The 17,407-nt window shown below is 41.3% G+C and overlaps 1 protein-coding gene across 1 annotated transcript; it reads right to left on the reverse strand.

Annotated features, from left to right (window-relative positions):
* Window positions 1-1,129: 1,129 nt before the first annotated feature.
* Window positions 1,130-13,409, reverse strand: APOBEC1 (apolipoprotein B mRNA editing enzyme catalytic subunit 1). Its single transcript, XM_024579580.4, has 5 exons — window positions 13,108-13,409; window positions 9,034-9,061; window positions 7,412-7,809; window positions 6,603-6,721; window positions 1,130-5,921 (listed from the first exon to the last, which is right to left on the reverse strand). The coding sequence occupies exons 1-5, from the start codon at window positions 13,142-13,144 to the stop codon at window positions 5,772-5,774; spliced, it is 732 nt and encodes a 243-aa protein (XP_024435348.2). The 5' UTR covers window positions 13,145-13,409; the 3' UTR covers window positions 1,130-5,771.
* Between the last annotated feature and the right edge of the window lie 3,998 nt (window positions 13,410-17,407).

A 17,407-nucleotide genomic window follows, 5' to 3' on the forward strand; every position in this document is an offset into this window, starting at 1 on the left:
TCTTTTTATTGCTCTCATCTGCCAAAATCCTAAACCTGGCTAACCTGTTTAACCATCAACATTCCCCATGCCTGCATTCTCCATCTCAGTGCAACTGAAGAACACCACACAAAAGGCAAGTTAAAGACTATAACTTTATGACCACTATAAACTTCTAGTCAAACCATCATTGCAAATAAGTCCTTACAACCATACACTATAAGGAGGCTACTCAACTCCTCTTGTCACCCCACTCTCCCCACTTTGGTGGGAGAAGATGGAGATGAGTGAATATATTCATACTCTGATAGAGAGAAAAGTCTTCCTAAGCATTGTCAAATAACAGAAATAAGACAATTTAGTAACAAGTTCGATATCCTTTATTCAAGGGAAAAGAATTTATGGATTGGGCAGGACAATGCCTTACAATCAGTGGAGCGCTTTTCCTGAGGGATGTTTCATACAACATTAGAAGCAGTAGCATAAAAACAGGGCATAATTGGCTATGCTAGCAGGTCCTATTTTCAAGGTAAGCTAAGGCTGAGTGGGAGGATTCTGACTGGTCTATGTTGGATTTTTTTGACAGTGAGACATTTCCCACAAGTACAGGATGACTTAGGTTTTGATGGCATCCAATTTGTGGGTCCCTGGATTGATTTTTGAACTCAATTCTACTCGGTGAGGGGGAGGGGAAGGTTTCTCTCTCACCCCACCAAGCGATGGTCAGGACACCAGCTGGATATCCCACAATTCAATGCAATTCTACACTATCTACCTGAAGATAGCACGAGATTCCACAGGTTAAGGGTTCAGTCCTACAAGACTGTCCCCCAGCCCCACCCTCAGATGCCAATTGCAAGCCCAGATCATTACCTATGATTCTGATTGACCAGCTACAAATGGAGGTTTCAACAACCCCCTCCAACCTAAAATGCCAAATGCAAGGTTTATGTTGTCAACTGCACTTCTGACCAACTGCCTATAAATCAGAGGTCCCCGTGGCTACCTCCTAAGGATCAAATAATTTGCTAGAGTAGCTCACAGAACTCAGGGAAACATTTTACTTACTAGATCACTGGTTTATTATAAAAAAATATAACAGTACAAACAGATGGAAAAGATACACAGGGCAAGGTATGGAGAAAGAGCATGAAGCTTTTGTGCTCTCTCCAAGTGCCCCACTCTCCCCACACCTCCATGTGCTCACCAACACAGAAGCTCTCTAAACCCTATCATTTGGACTTTTTATGGAGACTTTAATACATAGGTATAAGTGATTAAATCATTAGCCATGGGCAATTGATTCAGCCTCCAGCCCATCTCCTCTCCCAGGAGGTTGAAGGGTGAGACTCAAAGTTCTGATTCTCCAATCACAGGGAGGGTTCCCCTCACAACAAGCCCCTACACTTAGATGATCTACAGACATTCCAAAAATTGCAGGCAGATTGAAGTGGTGAAGTAGAGAAAACCTGGGTTCACCTCTTTCCTCAAGTAGACCAAAACTACAACTGAATATAAAGCAGCTCTCTCTGAGAACGACCTGAAGACTAGCAGAACAGACTCTCTACAACTACGGATATAAAGAAAAAGCCTTATTGAAACAGGTGAGAGGGGCAGAGGTATGGCACCCCATAAATGGGAGGGATATCAGAAGTACAGGGAGACCCATCTAGAAACCAAGCTCTTGGAGACCCAACTCAGGCTCCCCTGCCTGGGAGACCTACATCAGGATGAGGAGCCCCCATAACATCTGGCTGTGAACACCAGGGAGGCTTATGTCCCAAAGAGCTGATGGGACTGTGGAAAACCAAGAATCCTCCCTTAAAGGGCCCATGCACAAACTTACTCACTCTGAGTCCCAACACAGAACAGCAGGTTGAAAGGTGCCTGGGTCATACGCGAGGAAGATATATTGACTAGTTTTAGACTGTGTGCCAGAAGGATCTGCGGAGCCTTTCTCCAGGAAGGAGGCACTTGCAGGCACCAATTTTTCATTGTTTGCTTTATTTGTCCTGCTTCCACCCAGAAGGCCCAAACTGGCAGGCACCAGGTCTGACACTCTCCATTAACCTGCTAGTTTATCCACCTGCTTAATGTTCCCCTGAAGACCTGCCCAGCCCAATCTCCTCACCCAGTCCAGTGTTTACCCAATAAAGCTGCTCTCCCCCTCCAAGCAACCAGCAGACACCCTGGTGGTCCTCCAAATTGCCATCCCACCTCCCAGTACTCCATGGGTGCTCTAGCAGGCTTGCAAAGTGGCAACATGCCTCCCAGCACCTGGTGGGTGGCACAAGAGTACCCCCAATGTGGGATTGAGGGCCCAGCCTCCTCCCCCACTAATACATCTGCCACAATGGCAGCCAAGCCTTACAGCCAGGTAGGCCAGGGGCCAGCCAACAGTCTCAACAGTCTCAACCCAGTTGCTGTGGGAGGCCATATACAGCCCACACTGGAGGAACCCCTGGAACACTTGGCCCTGGTGAGCAGTGAAGTTTGTGTTACTGGGCCCCACTGGACACCTGCATAAGGCTACTCTTTCAATACCATTAGATGTAGCTTATCTACCTAATACATAAAAACAAACACAGAGTCCCAGGCAAAATGAGGAGATATAAAATTATGTCCCAAATAAAAGAATGAAGCAAAAACCCAGTAAAAGAACTAACTAAAATGGAAATAAACAGTCTGCCAGATACACTTCAAAGTAATGGGCATAAGAATACTTGCCAAACTCAAGAGAAGTATGGATGAATACAGTGAGAAGGTCAGCAGAGAGATAGAAAATATTCTTATAAAATCAAAACTGAAGAATAAAATAAGTGAAATGAAAAATATGTTAGAAGGAATCAAAGGCAAAAGAACAGATCAGTGATTTGGAAGAAAGAGAGAGGGGAGAAGAGAGGGAGAAAGAGAGGGAGAAAAACATCGATGTAAGAAAGAAGTATTGATTGGTTGGCTTCTGCATGCACCCCAACCAGGGACTGAACCCACAACCCAGGTATGTGCCCTGACTGAGAATTGAACCCACGACCTTTCAGTTTGCAAGATGATGCCCAACCAATTGAGCAACACTGGCCAGGGCCTATTTTTAATTTTTTTGAGGAACCTCCATACTGTATTCCATACTGACTATACCAATTTACATTTCCACCAACCATGTATAAAGGTACATGGCCATAGCCTTGCCAACATGTATTTCTTGTCTTTTTGAGGATAGAAACTCTAGCCCTGCCTGGTGTGGCTCAGTGGATTGAGTGCTGGCCTGAGAACTGAAAGGTTGCCAGTTTGATTCCCAGTCAGGGCACATGCCTGGGTTGTGGACCAGGTCCCTACTAGGGGGCATGGGAGAGGTAGCCACACATTTTCTCTCCCTCTCTTCCCCTCTCTCTAAAAATAGATAAATACATTTTTTTAAAGAAATTCTAACAGGTGTAAGGTACTATCGATTTGCATTTTTCTGATGATTAGTAATGTTGATCAACTTTTCATTAGTAACTGTTGGCCATTTGAATATCTTTGGAAATAATGTGTATGCAGGTCTTTTACCCATTTTAAAATCAGATTTTGTGAGGGTTTTTTCTTTTGGGGGTTTTTTTTCTGGGTTTTTTTTTTTTTTTTTTTTTAGCTATTGAGTTGTATGAGTTTATTACATATTTTGGCTATTTTCCCCTTTATCATATACATGGTTTACAAATATTTTCTCCCATTTCATAGGTTGCCTTTTCATTTTGTCCATTATTTCTTTTGCTGTGGAGAAGCCTTTAATTTGCTGTAGTTTCACTTGTTTATTTTTGTTTTTGTTGCTTGTATTTTTGGTGTAATACCCATAAAATTGTTGACAAGACTAAGGTCAAGGAGCTTTTCCCCATGTTTTCCTCTAGGAGTTTTATGGTTTCAAGTCTTACATTTAAGTCTTTAGACCATTTTGAAATAATATCTCTGAGTGGTGCATGTGAATATCAATTTGTCCAGCACCATTAGTTGAAGGAACTACCCTTTCCCCATTGAGTATTCCTGCTTTCCTTACCAAATATTAGTTGACCACATGTGTATAAGTTTATTTCTGGACTCTCTGTTCTGTTCTACTGGTCTATGTTTTTATGCTAATGCCATACTCTTTTGATTACTATAGCTTGTAATATCATTCAAAGTCAGAAATTGTAATTCCTCCAGCTTTGTTCTTCTTTCTCTTGCTTTGGCTATTCAGGTTTTTTGTAGAATTTTTTTGCAAAGATTGGAATCTTCATAGAGATTGCATTGAATCAATAGATGCCTTTAGGTAGTATGGACATTTTAATAATAATAATTTTTCTAATGTTTGAACATGGGATACCCTTCCATTTATTTGTGTCTTCTTCAATTTCTTTCAATATCTTATAGCTTTAAGTTTTCACCTCCTTGGTTAACTGTATTTCTATGTATTTTTTAAAAATCAGTACAAAGGTCTTTTATTTCTTTTACATTTGTCACACCATGAATTTAGAGGGAATAAGTTCCAGCAGCTCAGTCTCTTTTCCATTGGTTCTCATGAAGTGTGCTTCTCTGGGTGGAGTGGGCTGGTGCTTCAGCTGATCCCAGGCACTTTTCTCTTTGGCTTCCGTCTTTTTCTGATCATTTTCCTTCACACATTTTAGGGAGCTGTCTTGGCCCTTAGAGCACTTAATATGCTCAATACATGTATTAATTCTCTTGGCAAGAATCTTGCTCTTAACTTGTTTGTTCACAATAGTGCCCACCACTTGCTAGGTGACATTGTAGACTCTTCCAGTTTTGCCATGGTAACATTTGTGGGGCATTTTTTTTTAAACTTTATTTCTTTATTTTTAGAGATTGGAAAAAAGAGGGAGAGAGAGAAACATTGATGTGAGAGACAAACATCTATTGGTTTCCTCTGATACATGCCCGGACCAGGGACTGAACCTGCAACACAGGCATGTGCCCTGACTGGGAATCGAACCAGCGACTTTTTGTTTTGAGGGACAATGACCAATCAACTGAGCCACACCAGTCAGGGTTTTTTGTTTTGTTTTGTTTTGTTTTTAATAGCAGGAGGAGTAATTCAATTTCCTACAATTAGTACTTCTTTTAAAATCCTCACCCAAAAATATGTTTATTGATTTGAAAGAGAGAGAGAAACACAGAGAAACATCTATGTGAGAGAAATATTGAAGGATTGCCTCCCATACATGCCCTGTCCAGGGATCGAACAACCTAGGTATGCACCCTAACCAGTAATCTAACTTGTAAACTTTTGGTGTTTGGGACGACACTGCAACCAACTGAACCTCCCAGCCAGGGTAAGGTATTACTCTAAAAGGCCTAGAGAACAGACAGTGGGTGATTCTCTTCTTTCCCTTTGTGTTATTCATTTGGTGAATTACTGAAAGATGGCAGTTCTGGCTGAAAAGAAGGTGTATTTCTTGTTTTTTTGATACTATTATGAATGGAATGGTCTTCTTTATTTTTAGATAACTTATAGTTTGTGAATTTAAGATCCAGAAACTGAGCCCTGGCTGGTGTAGCTCAGTGGGCTGAGCACAGGCCTGCGATCCAAAGGCTCCGGGTTCGATTCCCAGTCAGGGCACATGCCTGGGTTGCGGGCCAGGTCCCCAGCAGGGGGCGTGCGGGAGGCAACCACACATTGAAGTTTCTTTCCCTCTCTCTCCTTCCCTTCCCCTCTCTCTAAAAATAAATAAACTCTTTAAAAAAAAAAATCCAGAAACTGAGAATTTCTAGATTCTAATGACACTGAATCTCTAGTGAATCATCATTGCCTTCAACAAATTGTTTTATTATCTCCAAAGGACAGGAAGTTGTATAGCCCCTGTAGCTAAAAGGAGATGGGGTGGAATCATTTGGTAATGGCAATTTTGAAGATTAAGATGGAACCATGTAAGCTGTTTCTGACATCTTCTTGAAATCATTAAACAGGGAGGGAGACTCTGAAATAGAAAAGAAGTTAGGGTAATATTTTTCTTCATCCTATTATTACCACAAACATTTTATAACACCAGTTGGAAGATCATTGAACTACTCTCAAGAGAATACAAATGGGATACCTACATTTCTTCAATAGAATGATAAACACCAATACAGGAAAGGAGAATATCTGTAATTCTGTAGAGCCAATATGTGTTATAGTAATAATAATATCTAATTAATAGGGAGACCACATAGACCTTAGGCCAGTTTGTCCATTTGCCTTTCCCAGTTATTTTCCAGAAAGAGATTGTCTTACATTTTCTTAAAATAGGTCAAGCAGTGAAATAACTAAGGCTCAATATAAATGAAAAATGGTTAAGAGAGTACGTGTCAAAATTATTAGGCCCTGGCCAGTGTGGCTCAGTGAGTTGGACATCATCCCATAAACCGAAGGGTTGCAGGTTCAATTCCTTGTCAGGGCACATACTCAGGTTGCAGGTTCAATCCCTGGTAGGGACAGGTATGAGAAAGCAACCAATCAATGTTTCTCTCTCTCTCTCTTCCTCCCTTCCTCTGTCTCTAAAAGCAATGAAAAAAAATGTCCTTGAGTGAGGATTAAAAAAAGTTATCAGGGAAGATTTTGAAGAAGGATGCTATTGGGTTTTTTTGCATTGGAATCTTTGTCTCTTAAAATAACTTACTAAAATTATGCAGTGGAGTTCCAGTGCATACAGCTCCATCCACAGAGGCGGGTATCTTGGCCAGTGAGCATCTTTCCCAGGTGGGTAGTTGACAAAATTCCTCCAGCAGTGATCATACTCTAAGGAAATGCAAGACTTGGTTCATTCAACAAATACATCAGAAAGCTACTTAAAGAAAGCCGAACTTAAATATATACTATATATAAAGCCCTCTGTCCTATTTGATACTGCAGGTGGACTAGTCTCCCCCAGAATCCCCAAAATGTTCAAAGCAGTTCATTTCAAGATGGCTGAGCCCTGTCTGGCGTGGTTCAGTGGATTCAGTGCTGGCCTGTGAACCAAAAGGTCGCCTGTTCAATTCCCATTCAGGACCCATGCCTGGATTGCAGGCCAGTCCCTAGTTGGGGGTGTGCAAGAGGCAACCTATTGATGTATCTCTCACACATCAATGTTTCTCTCTCTCTTTCTCCCTCCCTTTCCCTCTCTCCAAAAATAAATAAATAAACTCTTTTTTTTTTTTTTTAAGAGATGGCTGAAAGGCCATAGTGGCAAAGTAGAAAAAGGAGTCATATTTTTTATATTTTTCCTACAATGAATTTCAGACCTGATCCTTTCTTATATTATTTTGAACTTTTACTTCTGAGTCTTCCACTCTGAAATAATTAATCTCCTGCCCTGGAAACATATCACCACCACAACCTCTCATAAATACTTAAGATTCTTTTTAATTTTATTTTTTAATTGAATTCACTAGGGTGACATTGGTTAATAAAATTATATAGGTTTCATGTATTCATGCACACAGTTACCTGGGGCTCTCATGATCTGGAAAATCACACCACTGCTAACGAGGTCCCTGAGTCCTTTTCGGTTTTGTTCATCCATATGGTGATAAAGTCGTGCTACATAAATAACTAAAGTCACACTAGGTCGTTGACGCAAAAATTCTCTAATAGCTTTGCAGCATTCCCAACAGGGACTCCAGGACAGGAACCAGTTAATCGAGCAGCTGACAGATGAACAAAAATGCCTTTCTGATGTAAATTTTTCTATAAAATTGACTTCAACATGCTTGGTGGTGTTTTTGCCTGAGTTTCGCCAGATCTTGTGACTCGCGCCCCACTTGATTTCATAGAGCAGACAGGCCTCTTTCCGGAGTTCACTGGGGTCAAAGAACGCTGCAAATTCCCAGGGTTCGATTCTTCTCCTAAAATGTAAAAACGCACATTGTCATGCAATTTTTAGAGGAACTTCACAAATCATTTAATGCTCCCCTCTTCTATAAGATAGACCTAAAGCATAACATACCAGGAAACTTTTTTCTTCTATGTCTTAAAATTATCTGGGGAGGTCTACTTGAGTTAGCCGAGTTTCTATCATAAACACAATGATGAGATTTTTCTCAACTCACGTTGTTTGGCTACCACTCTCTCTAAACCATTGCTTGTTTGTCTTGAATTCAAGTATAAATATATCCATTTTCTCATTATATTCTAATCTTTCTATTTTACTCTTAAAGGTGCCATGTCCCAGTTGTTAATATTTACTATTCCTCAGGTACACAAGCCTCAAATTACCAACAGAATTCTATTGCCAAGCCTATAAAGAGAGTAATTCAGCCTCAGGATTCCTCCACATTAAATTCTATATACCAATACTTCATGTGAAAGAAATTCAACCTGCTGTAAACGACATCTTTAAATCTTACTCTCTGTGTGTCAAAGTTGTGGCTGGAGAAACTCGGGATTGTGCTGAGGACTCTCCTTTCCAATATGGCTGAGTCATAAGCTTATTACATTGTAATGCCTCTCACTCACCCCTGAAGGATCACATTCATTACATGCATGAGTCCTTCTATCCATCGTGAGATAAAACGTTTATATTCCTTGGGAAAAGCCCCCCTGTTATAATGACATATCTGGAAAATGGGCATATAATATAAAACAGGAAGATGAAATCAAGGTGACAAATCAATTCCTTAGACTTTTCATGAATGTCTATAAAAACGTGTCATTTAAAGGGAGAATAGTATGATAACAGAGCAAAGCTAGAAGGTAATTTATTTAATCAGAAAACAAAAGACACGAGAGCTAAGACATAGAAAGCAGTCACCATGGAGAATGAAGTTGGAAAAGGGGAAAAAAAGAATGGGAGCATGGTAAAAGAGGAAAAGAACAATAAAAAAAGCTGTAGTCCTCCAACTCTTTTTTTTTTTTTAAGAGAGAGAAACATTGGTTTGTTCTCCCACTCATTTATGTATTCATTGGCTGACTCTTGCATGTGCCCTGACCAGGGATCAAACCCACAACATTAGCATATTGGGACAACACTCCAACCAACTGAACTACCTGGCCAGAGTAGTCCTCCAACTTTTAAATACTAATTTATTCTCCATTGAATTAAGTGCAAAATATGACAGCATTTTTCTTACCTCAAGGTGGGATCGCCAGCTGAAAGACCTGTGGACCAAGAGATGAGCATGTCAGTAACACCCATAAACAAACTGAGTTAACAAAAAAAAATTGCTCTATTCTTCTAAAACTGACAACAATATCAAAAAATAGATTTAGAAGAGTCTCTCCTGGATTAATTGGATTAGACTAGCTCATTGCATCAAGAAAAGCAAGATTTTTAAGGGCTCTGCTGAAGTCTATTTGCCCAAATGAGGTAATCTTCCTCAAGGCTCCAACAGAATGATTAAGTGCAATGAAAGCAGCACTTTCCAGAGCCTCCTAGGTGTCATTCCTATGTGCCCCCACAGCATCCTGCACTTCCTGCATCAAGCAGTTATCATGCTGCATCATGACTACCTATTTGCATGCCTAGAATAACACTGAGTTGTAAATTATGTGAGATATGCATTTTAGAGAGAGAGAGAGAGAGAGAGAGAAACTACAACGCAAGAGAAAGGAGAACAGACATCTGCATAAGTGATGAGTAAGAAAAGGCATTTGCAAAAACATATACAGAGATGTCATTGAACCAGTGAAAGAACCAGACTTCAGTTGGAGCCCAGTGGTTACTGAAGGCATTGATAGCAAAATCCTGCTGTGAGAAGTTCTCAAGGGTGGCAAAGTTCTCTCTTTCAATCATGTTAACCTGGAAGGAGAGAGAGAAATAGGCAATAATCATTGCTCTTAGGAAAAGGACAGAACAGTGGGGCCAGCAGCAGAACTGGAAGCTAGGAAGTAAAAGTTGATGTGGTATGTCACCAGTTCCCAAAGCACAAGGTATCAGAGAAAGGGGTATAGCTGTCCCACTTTACCCGCAAAGGATGCATTCAGAGACCCCTCAGTGTGTGCCTGAAACCACAATGGTATTGAACCCTATATACACTATGTTGTTTCTTATATACACATACCTATGATAAAGTTTAATTTATAAAGTAGGCACAGTAAGAGATTAACAAAATAACTAATAGTAAATAGAACAAGTATAACAATATATTGTAATAAAAGTTAGGTGAATGTGCTCTATCTCTCAAAATATCTTCTTGTACTGTACTTAACTTTTCACTTAAGAAAAGCACTTTACGGTTTCTCCTTGACAAATCTGAATTGCCAGCATCACCACTCTTGTGCTCTGGGGCCATTATGAAGTAGAATAAGGGTCACCTGAACACAAGCACTGAGCTAGCATGGCAGTCAATCTAGTAACCCAGAGGGCTACTGTGTGACTGACTAAAGGCAGGCTGGGAACGTACGCAGCATGGAGACAGTGGACAAAGGGGCGCTTCCTATCCTGGGCGGGACAGAGCAGAAAGACACAAGACTCATCACACTACTCAGAAGGACACACAATTTAAAACGTATGAATTGACTGTTTCTGGATTTTTGGTTACTGTTTTCAGACTACCGTTGACTACAGGTAACTGAAACCATGGGAAGTGAAACCATGGATAAGGGGGGACTGTCCTCCTGATCCCTGCTTCAGTCAGAAGACTCCCTGGAATTGCCTGGAGCCCAGTTGGTCCTGTGCCCTTCAATTTGCTATCACAAAGGGGCAGAATACCCAGAACAGCCAGGAAGAGGGTATCAGTGACCAGCAGATAAGTCACCCCTGGAACTTGGCAAAGTACAATCTACACAGGGTGGGGAGAGATTCACTTATATATCCTTTCAACAAGTTCTGAGAGCCTCAGAATTAAATGTTAGTCACTCTTCTAAGTAGAAACATGGAACAAAACAAACCCTTATCTTCATGTCAGTAGAGCTTATATTCTAAAGGGAAGGAGAGAGTGTAAGTAAACAAATACAGATGTTAAGTTAGAGCAACAAGTGCTATGAAAAGTATTGTAAGGAGAAGACGGGATGAGGTGACCTTGCAGAGGTTGGTCAGGGAAGGCTTTTTTGAAGAGGCCTGAATGGGAAGTGAAGCCAGACATGTGGACATCAAGGAAGAGCATTCCGAGAAGGGGAAACAGCAAGTGCAAAAACTTAAGGTGGGAAGATGTTGACATGTTTGAGGAAGAACAAGGAGTAGCCTTGCTAGGTCAGAGTGATCAAGACATATAATGGTAGCCAGGGCCAGTGTGCCCGGTGGGTTGGAGCATTGTCTGTAAACCAAAAGATTGCAGGTTCGACAGTCAGGGCACATGCCTAGGTTGCAGGTTTGTCCCTGGTAGGGGCACGTGCAAGAGGCAACAGATTGCATCAATTATTTCTCTCTCCCTCTTTCTCCCTCCCCTCCCTTCTCTCTAAAATCAGTGGGCAGGAGAGGATGAAAAAAAGGTACACAATGATAAGAGATGAGCCTGACCATATAGGGCCTTCTAGAGAGTGTGGGAATGATTCGATAAAGAAGTACTGAATTTCAGACGGTTGTGCCTCTCAAGACCCAGAACTTTGGGGATGAAGCGCATTGATCTGGCCTGGATCCAAACTAGTCATGGGGCAGAGTTCCAAAACTTGGCAAGCAGAGAGACAAGTCATGTGTTTTACTGGGGAGAACATAGGCCATTTATTTTGGCAACAAGAACTCATGTTAAGAATTTCCCCTCTAGTTATTTGGAAACTAAAATTTGCCTGGGGAGGCATTAAAAGGCTCAATTACCATCACTAATGTCTCTTTTGCAAGAAAGCAAAGGTCCATAAAGCTAGACACAGAACCGAAGGTTTTCCTGCAGGATACCCCTTCTCAGTGGGTCCCAGAGAGATACAAAAGGCCCGCCCACTCTGAGAGTGAAGTGGCAGGTGGACATGCAGACAGGAGGTTCAGTCCACCCTCCAGGCCAAATCTTAACGCTCAGGTGCTATTTCTGAACCTCAGTCACATCTGGGTGACACTCCCTCTGAAATAAGTGTTCTGCTCAAGGTTGTGTGTGTGTGTTTGTTACAGAAGCAACCCCCAGCCCCCGGGGTCTTTCGTTCCTCTAGATTCTTCATGCCCGCCATCGCCATTGTGTTAGGAACTGTCAGAGTTTGGTAAAAAGGAAAGGAATTATTTAATTAAAAGTTATGCAGGTTTTAGAATAATGGCAGAATTCTGCTGTTAAATCTCACTCCCTTTAGAAATGAAGATACACCCACAAACACACAGTCCTGCCCTCCCCACTTTGCCCAGTCAGGCCAGTCTCAGAGCTTGCCAGTCAGAAGTACCACCTTCCAGAAGGAGTGCACTTTTGCCATCGCCTTGTGACCGGTCTTCCTGCTTCCGGTCCCAAAGGCATCAGATGCCAGGTACAGGGGTCTAAAGCACTATATCAGTCATCTCCATGCTACTCGCAAGTTCTCCAGAGATGTTCTCTTACCAAAATGATCTCCCTCAATTTCCATAGCCTGGCATTCAGGGCCCCTGTAATAACACATCGAATTTGCCTTCTAATTTCACTGTAGGTTATTTCCACAAACTCTTCTCTAGCCTAACCGTTTACTCAGTATATTCCAAACACAATTCTCTCAAAGTCTTGTGTCAGCCAACCTGGAATTGCCTTCTGTTTGCCAATCTAAATTCTATTCTTTTCGAATCCACTTCAAATCCCACCTGATCTGAAAATTATTTCCTTCCACAGCCTGATGCGTTCTCCCTCTCTCATGAATGTTTTAAAGTTAACTAAGTAAACCTTAAATAATTTACATGCCCCTGTGTTATCACTTCTGCTGTTATCTTAAATAATTATTTAACAGTTGTATATTTTCCTTAATTTTTTTATTATGGTGAAACAAGCATTGATTTCATGTTGTTTGATCAAAATTACTTGGGGATAGGAATAGTTACTATTAATAATAATAATAAATCTTATTTAACCAAGCACAGCCAGCCACCATTCTGGCAAAACTTCAGATTAATCCCCTTCAAAAAATAATACCAAAAAAGAAAAACAAAAACAACAACAAAAAATAATACCTACAGGAAGGCAGATAATTTTTAATAAAGTAAATAAAATTACATTTTTAAGAGAATAGTATTAATATAATAATAATTAGGAAAGTTGGAAAATGCCCAAGGACATAAGCAAGACAGACACACACAGAATTTCTGCTCTCTTCAAGAATATGAAGCTTACCGGGACCTCGATCCCTGTTCCCTTTGTCAGGATCCATGGCGTCCTGTCACCAGACTTCTTCCCTGGAGCTATAGATTGTGCTGAATGCTCCATCTGGCAACGCCTTAACATTCTTTTCTGGTGTGACGACTGCCACCTGCTTGAGCAGAGGATGACTCATTGCTGAGTCTCGGGCACTCACTGGGTATCTAGGCTGTACACACAGGTAGCAGAGTAAGAAAGAATTTGGTGTGGGGTTTCAAAACAGTTTATGATACAAATAATTAATCCTGTAAATCCCTGAGGATATCTGAATTATTAAGTTCTTCCCTAATAATATGTAAAGTTTAAAAAGTATCCTTTAAGTTAAGGCTAAGGCAAGACTGACACATTATTCTTTCTTGGTGAACTGGCCTTATTCTTTAGCTACTTTTCATGTATTTATAACTTCCTCTTATTTTGCTCTTTGGCCCAGATCCTGTTGGAAAGGGGAGGGACACTGATAGATGCAAAATCAGGTGGACTTTGGCTTCTGAGGCAGGTAAGGCCAAGTCCACTTACATTTTTATATCCTCCACTAAAAAGTGAATACTATACATCACGAGTGGCAAACACAAGGCCTGTGGGCTGCATCCAGCCCTCCACATTGTTTTATTCAGCCCAGCACCTTGTTTCTGCCTGGCAGCAGCACCAAGCTTCTTCCCCTTGTTAAGGAGTAGTTACATTTGTACAGTCCTAAAATTACATTCGGCCCTTTGAAGGCAACCAGGAGGCTGAAGTGGCCCCCAGTGAAAATGAGTTTGACACCCCTGCTATACATAGTCCCTATTGCCATTACTTCCTGTTGCCCAATATCTGGGTCAAGCTCCTAGGAGTTTTAGCACACATTCCCAGAATCGAGGTCTCGAATCTAGAGCCCCTGAACTTTGAATCTCAAACCTTATGAAACCAACACCTGAGTCCTAAATATAAGGCTTTCCTTAATTATGAAAGTCAATTTGGAGCCCTCACAAGCTGAAGCAGTTGTTGGAGTGGCAGGTGAGAGTTGAAGAAGGAGCAGAGTGCCACATCGTGGAAGGTCCTTGAGAAGCCAAGAATTTCACATGTGGGAGGTAGAATAACGACCCCCCTCCTAATCCCCGGAACCTATAAACATGTTACCTTATAAATGCAAAAGTTACTTTGAAGAGGTGATTAGGGTAAGGATCTTGGAGTAGGGTAGTCCCAATCCAATCACAAGACCCTTAAAAGAGGGAGGCAAAGGAGCCAGTCAGAGAAGGACACATGAAGATGGAAGCAGAGGTGTGAGTGACATGATTAGTGGCTGGAAGGGGCCATGATTCAAGGCACGAGGACAGCCTCTAGAAGCGAAAAAGGCAAGGAAGTAGATTCTTCCCTTGAGCCTTGTGAAGCAATGTTGTCCTGATAACATCTTGATCTTGTTGAGATCCTAGTTTGTACTTCTGACCACCAAAGCTGTAAGAAAATTTATGTTGTTTCCACCTCTAAGTTCATGGAAATTTGTTACAGCAGCTGTAGGAAACTGATACAGTAAGGCACACGCACAGGTGGCACGTATGCAGTAGTTAAGGTGGTATATGATTTGAATTTGTTTCCACTAGAATTCTTATTGAATGTTTGATCCATCTTCTGTTTTGTTTTCAAAGAGACTGAAGACAGATCAGTGAAGATGTTTTTAAAAATGTATACATATACTTATGTGACCATTCCACAATCAAGATATTTAAAATTCTCATCACCCCAAAAATTCTCTGCCAATCTTGCCACTCCCAGTCCCAGACAACCGCTGATATTTCTGTCACTATAGATTAGTTTGTACTGCTCTATAATTTCATACAAATGGAATCATACAATGGTTTTGCTCAGTTTCTCTGTAGAACTGATCTATGTGATTAGGTGTGTCAGAGAGCCATTTCTTCTTATTGACGGAGAAATTCCTTTATATTGGTATGATACAATTTTTTATTCATTCACCCACTGATGGACTTGGGGTTATTTCCAGTTTTAAGCTATTATGCATAAGGATGATATTAACATTGTATACACTTCCTTATATAAACATGTTTCTTTTTCCTTCTCTTGGGTACAGAACCTAGGAGTGGAATTGCTGGATCAAACGGGTAAGTGTATATTTAACTTTTAAGGAAATGCCCAACTGTGTGCGCTGGCTGGTGTGTCTCAGTGGACTGAGTGCCAGCCTGTGAACTGAATGGTTACCAGTTTGATTCCCAGTCAGGGCACATGCCTGGGTTGTGGACAAGGTCCCAAGTTGGGGGTGTGCAAAAGGCAACCAACCACATATTGAATATTTCTCTCCCTCCTTTCCCCTCTCTCTAAAAACAAATAAATAAAATCTTTAAAAAAAGAAAGTTCCCAATTGTTATACCAGTTTATGGCCTCACCAGGAGTATATGAGTTTAGGTAGCTCAACATCCGCAGCAACATTGGTAATGTACAACCTTTATAGTTGCACATTTCTGCGACTTTAGTATCTAACAGTGATTTTTTTAAAGATTTTATTTATTTATTTTTAGAGAGAAGGGAGTGGAGGGAGAAAGACAGGGAGAGAAACATCCATGTGAGAGGGAAACATCAGTCAGTTGCTTCTTCCACGCCCCCAATCAGGGACCCGGCCTGCAACCCACACACGAGCCCTGACTGGAAATCGAACCAGTGACCCTTGGGCTCATGAGCTGGCTCTCAACCCACTGAGCAGCTCCAGTCAGGGCAGCACTTACTTCTAATAGGTTTTTTTTACAGATTCCTTACTGTTTTCCAGGCAGCTGGTCATATTGTTACTTCTTCCTTTCCAACATGTATGCCGTTTATTTCTTCTTGTTGCCTTATTGTGATGACAAAGTACTTCAGTGAAAAGTTCAATAGAGAAGATGAGAGTGAACGAACATCTCTGTGTTGTTCCCAGTCTCAGGGGAAAGCATTCAGTTATTCACCCTTAAGTATAATGTTAGCTGTAGGTTTTTTACAGATGCCCTTCATCAGGCTAAAAAAATTTCTCTCCATTTCTATTTTGTGGAGAAGTTTTATCATGAATTGTGGTGAATTTTGCTACATTTTCTTTTGCATCTACTGGGATGGTTATCTGATTCCTTCACCCACTTCAAGGCCTGTGAGTGAGTGGGCCTGCCGTTAAATAAGCTCACAAGTCTTGAAATGTTGTGCTGTACAAGTGTACATAGTTTATTTATATTTATATTTATATTTTGGAGTAAGGAGTCCCATCCTGTACTGTCCTGCCCAAATCTCAGCATATATCTTGACTTACAGAGCTCGTGCGTGTTTACAGACTGATGGAACAGATTTAAGATTTTAATAGAGATATAGGATGACGTGGGGCCAAGGCCACGGCGCCTGTTCCTCTCTAGGGCATGACAGTGGCCTCAGGAGATAACATGATGAACTCAGGAGAGAGCAAACCTGCCAAAAATAGAACTATGAGCAGAAGGAAATGGCCACTATCCTTTTCATACCTTCTTAAAAATAAAGCGAATGTATTAAACACAGACCCCAAATGAAAAGACTAAGAAAATACATCTGTACCAATTCAGTTCAATTCAGAAGTAAATTTAACAATGCAGCCTCAGGAACTGTGATCAGTTGGGCCTTTGATACACGTTTGCAATTTCAGAAACAAGCCCAAACGACTCAAGGCTTAAGGTAAGAAAGACCATGAAGGAAAGGCGGACAGATCATCACCAGGTATGTCAAGAGACCAGGATTAGTAACATCACTGTTGTGCTCAGGAAACAGGAGCAAAGTCCCACCCCTCACGAAGCAGTAGTCTCCAAAGGGAGGTGCCCTGCAGCCTGGGGGGTGTGCCCCTTGAAACATCCTGCTGTGGGGGAAAGAAAATACTAGAACATCTATTCCTGAAACACTGAGGTGAGAAGGAGAGTGTAACTACCGTAGCTCCCAGTGCTTAGACGAAACCTCAGATGCCTGGCCTTCCGGCCAAGCGTCTGTGATTTTACACATTGGAGCCAGCATCATATCCCTGGGGGTTGCAACATTCCATAAGTTTGCTGTGGCTAAACCAAGAAAGAAGGCATATACAGATTTCTACAGAAATTATGATTCCATGAAAGAATTTGAGGATATGAGAAAGACTGGTATCTTTCAGAGGGCAAAGTGACTTTGGAATGCAAAGAATTTTTGGGCCCTGGCTGGTGGGGCTCAGTGGGTTGAGCGCCAGCCTGTAAACCAAGAGGTCACTGGTTCAAATCCCAGCCAGGATCCCAACTGGAGGTGTGTTCATTGATCTTTCTTCCTCCTTTAAATAAAA

Source organism: Desmodus rotundus, chromosome 3 (genome assembly GCF_022682495.2).
Source record: "Desmodus rotundus isolate HL8 chromosome 3, HLdesRot8A.1, whole genome shotgun sequence".
NCBI classification, from domain to species: Eukaryota; Metazoa; Chordata; class Mammalia; order Chiroptera; family Phyllostomidae; genus Desmodus; species Desmodus rotundus.

What these genes read in the sequence shown, in the direction of transcription:
- APOBEC1 (XM_024579580.4), bottom strand. Translation starts at nt 13,144, where the DNA reads ATGGATCCTGACAAAGGGAACAGGGATCGAGGTCCCG. An exon ending in CCAGATCATGAGAGCCCCAG is followed by an intron (nt 6,722 to 7,411) that starts GTAACTGTGTGC and finishes GCATTTCCTTAG; the next exon opens with AGTATGATCACTGCTGGAGG. An exon ending in AACTCCACTGCATAATTTTA is followed by an intron (nt 5,922 to 6,602) that starts GTAAGTTATTTT and finishes TTTCTATTTCAG; the next exon opens with AGTCTCCCTCCCTGTTTAAT.